At 46.7% G+C, this 14,076-nt stretch overlaps 1 protein-coding gene across 1 annotated transcript in view; it reads left to right on the forward strand.

The window, feature by feature from the left end:
• LOC138521346 (parathyroid hormone/parathyroid hormone-related peptide receptor-like) overlaps window positions 1-14,076 on the forward strand; it is a 280,555-nt gene that overhangs the window by 244,534 nt on the left and 21,945 nt on the right. Inside the window, exon 12 of the mRNA XM_069634105.1 lies at window positions 13,721-13,762. Within this exon, the coding sequence (XP_069490206.1) occupies window positions 13,721-13,762 (42 nt within the window). The remainder of the gene's footprint in view (window positions 1-13,720; window positions 13,763-14,076) is intronic.

Below are 14,076 nucleotides of genomic sequence, written 5' to 3' on the forward strand. Positions count from 1 at the left end.
GACACAGACGGTTGAGGGAGATGAAACTCATTTCCTTGTAATGTAAAGTGGTATTATGTTGCACAACTTCCAATGAGCCAATATTACAGGTTCCCGCAATTGAAGGAAATGCTACTAAACGATTACTATGTTCCCCAGAAGAGAATATATCACACTTCCTGATCATAAGTCAGCATCTCTGAAGCCCTGTGAGGGCAACCAAGTGCGTTGATGTTCAAGGTCACATCTCAGCACTTAGCTCTTTTGAAACAAGTGCTTTTGACTGTTTTCATCATTTCCAGGCACTGGTTTCCATAATGACAGGGTGTGGAAACTTACTCCATGAAGTAGGTGCAACTTGTGGTCACCGCTTTCCCTAGGCTTTCATATAACATTGATGGAGATATCAAAACAGTTGATACATTTCCCAAAAGTGTGGGAGCCCATCCAAGGAGAAGGAAAAGGGTCCAGTAACTTGTCTTATGGGAGGGTGCCCACTTTGGAGCATCCGCAATCAAGTTTTAGCTCGCTGCGCCTCACCAGAAGAGAAATATTCACCGTTGTATCAGCCTGGTCCTGACATCATCCGTTCTCACTAGAGGGACACTAATACTTTGACAAATGTTGGAACACTTGCAATTTCATCCTAAGTTAGTAAGGGAAGCCCAGATGTGGGAGCCTTACTCTCCCTGTGCCTGGAGAGAGGCTCCACCTCTGCCACACATCACGGGTGACACTAATACTTTGACAAATGTTGGAACACTTGCAATTTCATCCTAAGTTAGTAAGGGAAGCCCAGATGTGGGAGCCTTACTCTCCCTGTGCCTGGAGAGAGGCTCCACCTCTGCCACACATCACGGGTGACACTAATACTTTGACAAATGTTGGAACACTTGCAATTTCATCCTAAGTTAGTAAGGGAAGCCCAGATGTGGGAGCCTTACTCTCCCTGTGCCTGGACAGAGGCTCCACCTCTGCCACACATCACAGGTGACGTGCATGAAGGGAGAAACGCGTGACTAGGACGGTTGGTACTCTTGCCCGATGGAGGATTGCCAGGCATTTCAGCGCTGGTCTGTCCTTGTGGGCGGGGCCCGAATGATATGCAAATGTTATTTCCCCTCTGGTGTGAAACAGAGAGCTAAGCATGCTCATAGACCCTACGAAGTGGGCAACCCCTTCCCCCCCCCATTGCACAAGTTACTTGGCACTGTTCATTCTCAGAAGAGGGGATCTCACACTTTTGGCAAAACTGACACTCCTATTTGTAGAGTAGACAATGAGTATTTAAACATGATTCAGACATCGTTATACCTGAAATGCAGAACATTTGCAAACTAAGAAAATGTATAACCACAAACATTTCCCAGTGCTGCACAACCATGCCCTAGTACAAGTGCCAAAACATCATACACACAAGTGTAAACAAAATACAAATGTGCGCTGCTATCCAGTTAAGGTTAAAGAAAATAGCGGTGATGACATCCAAGAATCTGTGAGCCAGAAATAAATCAGGCCACTGAATGTATGGCCAGCCTAATCAGGTTCTTGAGACATGGGAAGTCCAGATAATAGTGCTAAGGGGATAGTGATGAGAAAATCAGGAGCCAATAGAAAATGACTAATGTTGATCAATAGAAACTATTTGAAGTTACTCACTGATATGTTCCTGATTATTCAGTGATGGGCGTCTTGTAAATAGTAGGGATTCCATTGCAAGTGCATAGGTGGGGATGATAACAAGTGTGGTTAGATAGATTTGCCAGGATTGCCACAGAGGCGAGAAACCCGATGATGTGATTTAAGACATGTTAAGTTAAGCAAAGTGATCCTGGATCTAGTCCTGGATGGTTTGGACAGCATCTCGAAATTGACAAACAACTACAATGGCAGAGGCATTGCTAGGGGGGCTGAGGGGCCTATAGCCCCGGGTCTTTGGGTTGGAGCCCCGGATAGAAGCTCAGGGACTACAACCAAAAGACTAGCTAGCCCCGAGTCCCAACAGTCCCGACATTAGCCTAGCCCCGGATCTTTTCCAGACCTAGCAACACCCCTGTACAATGGACAAGACATTTAGACCGAGCTGGATGTAGCCCTTATACTAGTGAATGGAGATGTCTGTACTGAGCACCAGAGTTCCAGTGCCTCCTCCTAGATGTTACAATGCACAGGAGATAAGATGGAACCCTGGAGATCCCCATGTGACATGATGAACGGGTGTGAAAACGGAGGCGTTGGGAGTGGATTAATAAAATATGACCCGAATAGAAAGAAGACGGTGTCCATCTAGGGTCTTGCCATCCGATGGCATGCAAGCGGAGGGAAGAGGTAGGCGAGGCCTGTGCTTGCCCTTCATCAAAGCTGCTAAGAGATCTGGTGACGCAATAATACAGGTGACTTCATCATTTACTATGCACACTTATTTGTTGTTATGTTCATTTGTATCGCCGGGTTTCCCTCGCTGTCTGAAAATTGGGATTGGTCCCACTGCAAAAGGGCAGTCCAGCTGGAACTGCTTTGGCATATCCCGTTTGCACTAGACCACAAGAAACAGCAGATTACTCAGCCTCCTTGGGCATCGTTCGTGAGGTGTATCTGGACCTCTTGGCACAGCAGGCCTGGCAAGTATGTCTGGGCATACTTGTCCTACTCAGGGTGACCATGAGAACACTAAAGAGGGATAGCTGAAAGGTTTAGAATGAATCAAAAGCCACTGACCCGCTTCTATGGGCACATTTTCGGGGCAGCATTTTTCAGGCTGCCATGCCCTTACAGAAGGGGAAAGGGTTCCAGAAGTCAACTATCAGAGATGGTGCAAGGAGGCAGACATTTAATTGATTCCATCCAAAAAGGATGTTATTGTGACACCAAGAACTTTCTTTGTATGTACGTTCCCCATGACCATGTCCCGGCTTCTATGGATAGACCACGCTGCCATACATGTCAGCACATAACAAAAAGTTACCCCAACTTCATGTCACGCTTGTATAGAAGCATATTAGGGTTCATTCGTTAAAATCAGACACTAGAGTAGAAAAATACATTCTTTGGCAAAAAAGGGAAATTATTATCAAAATACTGAGACTGTTGAAGAGTTTATATTATATTGTTTTTAAAAATGGGAAGCCTCCAATGCATACTTCCTCTTGGTTGCCACCAACCAATCAGATATGAAATGTACCTCCAGGAATCCTGCAGTCTATTCCACCCCTCTCCCTCCTCAAGGGTCTTTGCAATGTTGTGAGCAAACGTCCCCTTTGTCACTGTTCAATTGCCAATCATCATCGCCAAAATCATCATCATCATCATCACTTCACCATCATCAACATCATCAGTTCATTGTATTGCATAGCATAGCATTAAAGCCTATACAATCAGTACATCAACATATTTAAAACACAATAACATCCCATATCCAAACATAAATTACACAAGACATAATCGAGGTTTTGTTCAAGACGTATATCTTGATCACAAAATGTGTGTACAGCTTTTCAACGTCATGCCTTAACCTGGTGCAGAACCCCATCTAGGGCCCGATTCATAGAATTCTTTGCCCGGTTCAAAGTGACTTTGCACTGCCGGCACAAACCCTGATTCATGGAACTGTGCACAGTGTATTTTTGCAGTGCAAAGTCACTTTGAACCGTGCAACAAAATTCCATAAAGAGGGGCCTGAGTTTGTGAAATGGCGAATTGGTGCTGGGTTGGCGCGTTTCACTCAAAATGCTCTTAACCGAAAATGGAAAAGTCTGTTTTGCATAATTCAAGCATCACGATAAGCTTTCAAGCAGTTTTTAGTTTAGTGTCTTACTCATGTCTGGGGTGGGTTGCACTAGTGATCATCTTTGATCAGACAGCACTGTGTGTCTTACTTCCTTTCAGGTGACTGGGTGGTTATTCATGACTCCCAATGCTGCAATCCTTTGGCGGGAATGATTGAAGCGTATCTCTTTTTCCACCTCTGTGTGGATAGTGTTGCACAAAATCCATACTTAAAGCCCTTATCTAAAAACAGACACTTGGGCAAGCAAATCCAGCATGGATTGCCTCACTAATTATCGCCCAAAATGCAAGCCCCTTTCTTTCCCTAGAACACCTTTTCCTTTTTCTGGATTACTCACTGCACCCCAGGTTTCCCAGCATCTTACTAGTTCTCACCTGTGTGGAAAAAAATATGTTTGCTCCATATGTGAATGATCGTGTGTATTTATTGTTGGCCTTGCTCATTGTATAAAAGTCATTTTATTATTCTCCAGTGTGGGATTGTCTGCTAGTAAAGTTTAAAACTCAGGCATGGGGTAAAGGTGCAGAAATGGAATAGCCATGATGCTGCTTCTTAGCAGCTGCTTTCCCAGAACACCCTCTCAATGCCCGCCCACGTGACCCGCTCACCTTCTACCATGAACCTGTTCATGCCCCTTAGACCCTTCCATATTACTGTGGCCTCCAATGTCGGTAACTATCCCTGCCCTAGTGTGCATCTTACACTCTTCTACACAGTCACTGCCCCCAATGTGCCTCTTAAGTCCGTGTAAACGGTCACTGCTTCCGATGTGTCTCTTAGACCCTTGTACACTATCACTGCCCCTCTGTCCCTGCTGGACCCTTCTACACTGCCACTGCCCCCAATGTGCCTATAGGCCCTGTACTTAATCAGTGCCCCAAATGGGCCTATTAGAACCTTTTATACTATTATTGCCCCAATGTGCCTCTTAGATCGCGCTACACTCTCACTGTTCCTAATGTGACTCCTACATCCTTCTACACTATCACTGACCCAATGTGCCTCTTAGACCCTTCTACACTACCACTGCCCAATATGTCTTTTAGACCCTTCTACACTATGACTGCCCCAATGTGCCTCTTAAACCTTGTACTTGATCACTGCCTCCAATGTGCTTCTTAGAACCTTCAACTCTACCACGACCCCATTGTGCATTTTAGACCCTTCTACACTATCACTACCCCAATGTGTCTTAGACCCTACTCCACTAGTATTACCCCAATGTGCCTTTTAGACCCTTTTACACTATCACTGCCCCTCTGCCTCTGCTGGACCCTTCTACATTGCCACTGCCCCCAATGTGCCTATTAGGCCCTGTACTTAATCACTGCCCCCAATGTGCCTATTAGGCCCTGTACTTAATCAGTGCCCCAAATGGGCCTATTAGAACCTTTTACACTATTATTGCCCCAATGTGCCTCTTAGATCCCGCTACACTCTCACTGTTCCTAATGTTCCTCCTACATCCTTCTACACTATCACTGCCCCAATGTGCCTCTTAGACCCTTCTACACTACCACTGGCCCAATGTGTCTTTTAGACCCTTCTACACTATCACTACCCCAATGTGTCTTAGACCCTTCTCCACTAGTATTGCCCCAATGTGCCTTTTAGACCCTTTTACACTATCACTGCCCCTCTGTCCCTGCTGGACCCTTCTACACTGCCACTGCCCCAATGTGCCTATTAGGCCCTGTACTTAACCAGTGCCCCAAATGGGCCTATTAGAACCTTTTACACTATTATTGCCCCAATGTGCCTCTTAGATCCCGCTACACTCTCACTGTTCCTAATGTTCCTCCTACACTATCACTGCCTCAATGTGCCTCTTAGACCCTTCTACACTACCACTGCCCCAATGTGTCTTTTAGACCCTTCTACACTATCACTGCCTCCAAATTGCCTCTTAGACCCTTCTACTCTACCACGACCCCATTGTGCATTTTAGACCCTTCTACACTATCACTACCCCAATGTGTTTTAGACCCTTCTCCACTAGTATTGCCCCAATGTGCCTTTTAGACCCTTTTACACTATCACTGCCCTAATGTGCCTTTTAGACCCGGCTACACTATTATTGCCCCAATGTGCCTCTTGTACCCTACTACACTATCTCTGTCCCTTGTGTGCCTATTAGACCCTCCTACCATATTATTGCCCCAAATGTGCCTCTTAGACCCTTCTACACTATCACTATGTCACGACTTGCTGGCACCGGCGTTCCCTGTGGCAACGCTGGAGATTGCGAGCACTCTCCGTTTCCCCCTCTTCCAAGATGGCTCCTCATCCTCTGGGTTACGGTGCAGTGTTTTCACGTTCGCATGGCAGACGTCCTCTGATGTCATCTCGTTCTCTCATGGATTCTGGATATGGCCCAGCAGAGCCAAAGCTCAGTGCGTCGCTACTCTCTACAGACGCTACGTGAGTTCGCAACTAGGGAGTTATTATTCTAAACCTTATTCCTATGCTTACCTTTCCTTCCTGCTCTTTCCTACAGCCTTGCCTTTCTGCCCAGCCTTCCCGTTCCGCTGCCCACGAGTCTACAGGAAACTCCGGTAGCCTCCCCTTCCAGACACGTTAGGTACATCACCAACCATTACATTGATTCCTCTCGTACCTAGTTCCTTCACTCATCTCTTGTTTACTTATCTAGAATCCGGACTTCGCCGTGATTCTGTGACCCGATCCAGTGAATCCTGTAATCTTGAGAAGCTGCAGTCAGCGGATAAAGCAACCGATTCAGCTCCACATCCGTTCCAGCAGGGTTTTTTCCACCAGGAGGGTTTCCCTGGGATCCCTTGCACAACCCTTTGTTTCCCTCTTAGGGAGGAGGGAGGTGTTAGGGGCCTCAGGGGACTCTCCATTTGCCTCGTTGATTGCTGCACGAGACAGGTTAGTGTTGAATCATTTCAGCTAGCGGCGCCCTAAAAGAAAAAAAGGCTTAGATACACATCATGACTACTTTACAGGCAGCCTTAGATCAAGTGCAGCAATTAACGACCGCAGTACAAGGATTGTCCCATGAGGTACAAGCCTTAAAGCATGAAAATGCAATCCTTGAACAGCAAATGTTAATTAAGGCCCCCACTTGTTCAGAGATTCCTCCTGGCCCTCTACCAGGCGGGAAATATGACGGAAACCCGCATTCTTTAAGGGAATTTTTGGATGCATGTACAGTGCAATTTGCTTTGAAGACATCCTTCTTTTCCTCGGACAGAGATAGAGTGGGATATATGATTACTCATCTCACAGGTCCCGCGCTAGCTTGGGCCACGCCTATTGTCACTTCCAGCAATGCCATATTGGATTCTGTGCCTGCTTTTACGGCGAGCCTAAAAGCTATGTTTTCTCGGAGGGAATACAATGTCTCCTCTCAAGAGAAACTTCTAGATTTCAAGCAAGGGTCTTTAGGAATCTTAGAATTCATTACCCGTTTTAAACAAATGGCCCTAGGCACATCATGGGCCGATGATGCGCTTATTACGTTGTTTAGGAGAGGGGTTAATGAGGAGTTGAAGGATGAACTAGCTCGAGTTCCGAGACCAAACACATTAGCTGAACTAATTTTGTTAACCATGCAGCTGGACTATTGGCTGCAAGAAAGGCACACGGAGAGGAGAAAAGGGAGAAGTCATCGCTCTGCGCCAGAATTAGCATCCTCCCCTAAAACAGCTACTCCGGACGAACCTATGCAGTTGGGCACTACACGGGGTCCTCTGACTCAAGAGGAACGCGCCCGCAGAAGAAACCAGGGACTATGCATGTATTGTGGCTCTTCTGACCATGCCGTGCACGAGTGCCCAGTCGCTCCTCTCAGAAAACCGTTTCGTTCGGGAAACGCCAGACCTCAACCGTAAGGGGACCTACGTTCGGGGTAACAGATACAGGTTCCCAATCTCCTACAAGGTTGTCTCCCTCGCTGGACATGGTAGTCCTGCGTGCCACTTTTTATCTGCCAGATGAAAACATTGTTACTGTCCCAGCCTTGGTTGACTGTGGGGCAGCTGGTTTGTTCATGGACGATTTTTGGGCGAGAAAACTGAATATTCCCCGGTCTCCCAAAGCAATCGCTATACATGTTGAAGGCATAGACAGAACCACACTAATATCGGGATATATACGAGAACAGACTCACACTTTGAAGATGTTCATTGGATCACACAGGGAGGACGCCGTATTTGATATAATAAAAGCAGCTCACTACCCTGTCATTTTGGGCTTGCCATGGTTAAGACTACATAACCCTTCCATAAATTGGGCAGCCGGTTCCATTTTTTTTGGGATCAGAATACTGTACCCAACACTGTCTTGCTGAAGGATCAGTCGGATTTTGTACTCCTTCTTCGAATCCTGTTGCCCCTCAAAGGATAGTAGACTTGATTAGTCTTGTTCCTCCTGAGTACGAAGAGTTTCAGGACATTTTCTCCTCTTCCAAATTTTCTGAACTTCCGCCTCATCAGAGAGACGATTGTTGCATCCGTCTAGACTCCTCTCAGCCACTCCCCTTTGGAAAGATGTACATCCTTTCCGAGAAGGAAAAATTAGTCCTACGACAGTATTTGGATACCCACCTCAGAAACGGTTTGATTGCGGAATCGACTTCCCCTGCAGGCGCATCATTATTCTTCATAGCAAAGAAGGACACGGACGAGTTACGTCCCTGCATTGATTATAGGGGCCTTAACAAGATCACAATTCCCGATCGATACCCAATGCCCTTAATACCAGACATCCTAGAAGCAGTAAAAGGGGCAACGATTTACACAAAGTTGGACCTCAGAGCGGCTTATCACCTCATCAGAATTAAAGAAGGGGATGAGTGGAAGACCGCGTTTCGTACCCCCTTTGGTCATTTTTAATACCGGGTTATGCCCTTCGGACTCGCAAATGCACCTGCAGTTTTTCAAAGATTCATTGACCATATATTCTCAGACCTCCTTCTTCATACGGTAGTGGTGTATCTTGACGACATATTGGTGTTTTCCAGGAATCCTAAAGAACATCACCAACACCTGTGTCAGGTATTACACCGATTACGAAGTAACCACCTCTATTGCAAGCCAGAAAAGTGCAGATTCCATCAGACTACGGTCACGTACCTGGGGTTCGTTCTGTCCCCTACTGGAATTTCCATGGATCCTCGCAAGGTGACCGCTATTCTGGAATGGTCCTCTCCTAGTTCTATCAAGGAACTACAGAGATTTCTGGGGTTTTCGAATTTCTATAGGAAATTTATAGCAGGATTTTCCTCAATCGTTCTGCCCCTTACGAGATTACTCAAGAAGGGAAAGCCTTTTAATTGGACAGAAGACGCCCAGTCAGCCTTTGATACTTTGAAGACTCTTTTTACTTCCGCTCCACTCTTGCGAACCCCAGATCAGAGCTTACCGTTTATAGTCGAAACTGATGCCTCCCATTTTGCTTTGGGTGCGGTACTTAAACAAGCTTTTGCTCAAGGACCAGAACACCCTGTGGCTTTTCTGTCCAAGACTTTTTCTCCCTCTGAGATCAATTACACGGTGTTAGAGAAAGAGTTGCTGGCTATAAAACGGGCCTTTCAAGAATGGAGACATCTCCTTTTGGGCTCCCAACATCCCATTGAGGTCCGCACCGACCATCAGAATCTCAAGAGTTTACAATACGCTGAGACTCGCAACAGCCGGCAAGCAAGATGGGCCCATTTTTTCTCTCCCTACAATATCACTTTCACTATCATTCCAGGTAAAATCAATCTTCAAGCAGACACTCTATCTCGAAGAGATCCCGATTGCAAATCTGGTTTACAGACTGAAAGACTGTTTCCTCATGCTACATTTATATCTATGGTTCAGGACTTCCTCCACTCTGTAGCAGCCCAAACTCATGTCTTAATGGACTCCATTAGATTTCAGGCGGATAAATGGGGACTAAGTCTCGAAGACGGATGTTTCTACCGGGGTCATCAGGTGTACATTCCCTCACTCCAGCTCCGAACTGAAGTAATGCACATGTGTCACGATTCTATTGTAGCTGGACATCGTGGAATAGCCAGCACCCAGGAGCTCATACTGAGACATTTCTGGTGGGAAACCTTAAGAAGGGACGTGACTGATTACGTCTCATCCTGTGTGGTCTGTCTGCAAGTCAAGGTACCTCGCAGTAAACCATTGGGAAAGCTGGCTCTAGTCCAAATACCTACTCGTCCTTGGCAATTGATTTCTACAGATTTTATTCTTGACTTACCTGAGTCTAAAGATCATACCACCATTATGGTAACGGTGGATTATTTCACCAAATTGGCTCATTTCCAGGCTCTGCCCTCAGTACCAACAGCTCCACAAATGGCCAGACATTTCATAGACTCCATCTTTTCCCAGCATGGTCTTCCTGACAGCATAGTGTCAGATCGGGGTTCCCAATATATTTCCCGATATTGGCAACAAGTCTGCTCTGCTTTAGCCATAAAGAGAGCCTTAGGTTCGGGTTACCATCCTCAAACTAATGGACAGACTGAACGTTTAAATCAAACTCTGGAAACGTATTTGCGCTGTTTTGTATCAGTGGCACAGGACAATTGGAAGGATTTGTTACCTTTGGCAGAGTTTGCCTACAATAACGCTCCTCATGCTTCTATCAAAACTAGTCCCTTTCATTGTACCTATGGGTACGATCCTTCCTGCTATTCATCCTCTCTTCTCAGATCTTCAGCCTTTCCAGATGTGGACGCCCTAATGGGCGACATTCAACAGGGACATCTTTTGGCCAGAACCGCATTACTGGAAGCTAAAGAGCATTCTAAACGTTATGCTGACTTACATCGTTCACCGTCTCCAGTGATTGTTCCGGGGGATTTGGTCTGGCTCTGAGCAAAGTTTCTGCCCAGACATCTGGTTCCTTCTAAATTGTCTCCGAAATATTTTGGACCTTTCACGGTATTGAGAGCAAAAGGTTCTTTGGCTTTTGAGTTACGGCTTCCACCTTCTTGGTCCAGGATCTACCCAGTTTTTCACGTTTCACAACTCAAGCTTCATGTATCGGATCGTTTTGGTCGATCTACAAAGGCCTACCCGCCTCCAGTAGCTACTATGGAGGGTCCGGAGTTCGAAGTCTCGGGCATTTGTGATTCCCGTTATCATCGCGGTCGGCTGCAGTATTTGATCCATTGGAAGGGTTACTCTGTGGCCGACCGTACCTGGGAACCAGCTTCAGCAGTCCACGCCCCCTTACTGGTTCGCAGTTTTCACAGGTGTCATCCGGGCAAGCCAGGGGGTGTTACCCTCGGAAGGAGGCATACTGTCACGACTTGCTGGCACCGGCGTTCCCTGTGGCAACGCTGGAGATTGCAAGCACTCTCCTTTTCCACCTCTTCCAAGATGGCTCCTCATCCTCTGGGTTACGGTGCAGTGTTTTCACGTTCGCATGGCAGACGTCCTCTGACGTCATCTCGTTCTCTTATGGATTCCGGATATGGCCCAGCAGAGCTGAAGCTCAGTGCGTCGCTACTCTCTACAGACGCTACATGAGTTCGCAACTAGGGAGTTATTATTCTAAACCTTATTCCTATGCTTACCTTTCCTTCCTGCTCTTTCCTACAGCCTTGCCTTTCTGCATAGCCTTCCCGTTCCGCTGCCCACGAGTCTACAGGAAACTCCGGTAGCCTCCCCTTCCAGACACGTTAGGTACATCACCAACCATTACATTGATTCCTCTCGTACCTAGTTCCTTCACTCATCTCTTGTTTACTTATCTAGAATCCGGACTTCGCCGTGATTCTGTGACCCGATCCAGTGAATCCTGTAATCTTGAGACGCTGCAGTCAGCGGATAAAGCAACCGATTCAGCTCCACATCCGTTCCAGCAGGGTTTTTTCCCCCAGGAGGGTTTCCCTGGGATCCCTTGCACAACCCTTCGTTTCCCTCTTAGGGAGGAGGGAGGTGTTAGGGGCCTCAGGGGACTCTCCATTTGCCTCGTTGATTGCTGCACGAGACTGGTTAGTGTTGAATCACTACACACTACCCCAATGTGTCTTAGACCCTTCTCCACTAGTATTGCCCCCATGTGCTCCTTAGACCTTCTACTTAATCACTGCCTCCAATTTGCCTCTTAGACCCTTCTACACTACCACTGCCCTGATGTGCCTTTTATACCCGTCTACACTATCTCAACCCCAATGTGTCTTAGACCCTTCTCCATTAGTATTGCCCCAATGTGCTTTTTAGACCCATCTACACTATCACTGTCCCCAATGTACCTCTTATACCCTTCTACACTACCGCTGCCCCAATGTGCATTTTAGACCCTTTTACACTATTATTGCCCCAGTGTGCCTCTTAGAGCCCTCTACACTCTTACGTTTCCTAATGTGCCTCTTACATCCTTCTACACTATCACTGCCCCAATTTGCTTCTTAGACCTTGTACTTAATCACTACCTCCAATGTGCCTTTTAGACCCTTTTACACTATCACTGCCCCAATGTGTCTTTTAGACCCAGCTACACTGTTATTGCCCCAATGTGCTTCTTAGACCCCTCTGCACCCTCACTGCTCCTAATGTGCCTCTTACATCCTTCTGCAATATCACTGCCCCCAATGGTCCTCTTGGACCCTGTATGTAATCACTGTCCCCAATGTGCCTCTTAGACCCTTCTACACTACCAATGCCCCAATGTGCCTTTTAGACTCTTCTACACTATCACTACCCCAATGTGTTTTAGACCCTTCTCCACTAGTGTTGCACCAATGTGCGCTTTAGACCCTTCTACACTATCACTGGCCCAATGTGCCTTTTATACCCGGCTACACATTTATTGCCCCAATGTGCCTCTTAGACCCCTCTACACTCTCACTGTTCCTAATGTGCCTCTTACATCCTTCTACACTATCACTGCCCCCAATGTGCCTCTTAGACCTTTCTACACTACCACTGCCCCAATGTGTCTTTTATACCCTTCTACAATATCGCTACCCCAATGTGCCTTAGACCCTTCTCCACTAGTCTTGCCCCAATGTGTCTTTTAGACCCTTTTACACTATCACTGCCTCCAATGTGCCTCTTAGACCCTTCTACTCTACCACTACCCCAATGGGCATTTTAGACCCTTCTACACTATCACTACCCACAATGTGTCTTGGAGCCTTCCCCGCTAATCTTTCCCCCAATGTACCTTTTAGACCCTTCGAAACTATCAATGTCCCAAAGTGCCTTTTAGACCCGGCTACACTATTATTGCCCCAATGGGTCTCTTAGGCCCCTCTACGCTCACACTGTTCCCACTGTGCCTCTTACATGCTTCTGCACTTTAACTGTCCCCAATATGCCTCGTAGACCCTGTACTTAATCTCTGCCTCCAATGTGCCTCTTAGACCCTTCTACTCTACCACTGCCCCAATGTGCCCTTTAGACCCTTCTACATTATCACTACCCCAATGTGTCTTAGACCCTTCTCCACTAGTATGGCCCCAATGTGTCTTTTAGACCCTTCTACACTATCACTGACCTCAATGTGCCTCTTAGACCTTCTACTTAATCACTGCCTCCAATGTGCCTCTTAGACCCTTCTACTCTACCGCTGCCCCCAATGTGCCCTTTAGACCCCTCTACACTATCACTACCCCAATGTGCCTTAGACCCTTCTCCACTAGTATTGCCCCAATGTGCCTTTTAGACCATTTTACACTATCACTGCCCCAGTGTGCCTCTTAGACCCCACTACACTATCTCTGTCCCTTATGTGCCTATTAGACCCTCCTACCGTATTATTGCCCCGAATGTGCCTCGTAGACCCTTTTACACTGCCACTACCCCCAAAGGTGCCTCCCAATTTCTGATTTGCATTGTAAAGTGCAGTGGCACTAGCCAGGTGATTGTCAATGTAGTACAGTACAGAGAGCCATAGTATGACTAGTATGACGTAGGCAAGCCTTCTCTCTGGGCCAATACCAGATTAACATGCATTGTATTTGTTTTCTTGCAGGGATTCTTTGTGGCCTTCATTTACTGCTTCTGCAACGGGGAGGTAAGTTCCACATCCGAAGCACCGGCTGCCAATGTGTACAGTATTGGGGGCAACGGAAGCACAGTGATCTACCGAGGACTAGAGGAGGGTAGGGAGCTTCCAGTTAATGGGGACACGTTGAACACTTTTGCGTGCAAAGTTCTCTTGCAGGCAATGCCTGTATGAGTTTTCAGATCCGAGCGAAACACAGCACAGCATTCTGGCCATGAGCGACCCCTTTATGAACTCTTATCTAGAACATTCTCTGTCTCTCGCTGGCACCATGTCTGGAAGACGTAAAACCGTAAGGGTGCCATATCTTTATCAAGGGAATT

Source organism: Ambystoma mexicanum, chromosome 13 (genome assembly GCF_040938575.1).
Source record: "Ambystoma mexicanum isolate Mex_15411 chromosome 13, UKY_AmexF1_1, whole genome shotgun sequence".
Lineage (NCBI taxonomy): Eukaryota > Metazoa > Chordata > Amphibia > Caudata > Ambystomatidae > Ambystoma > Ambystoma mexicanum.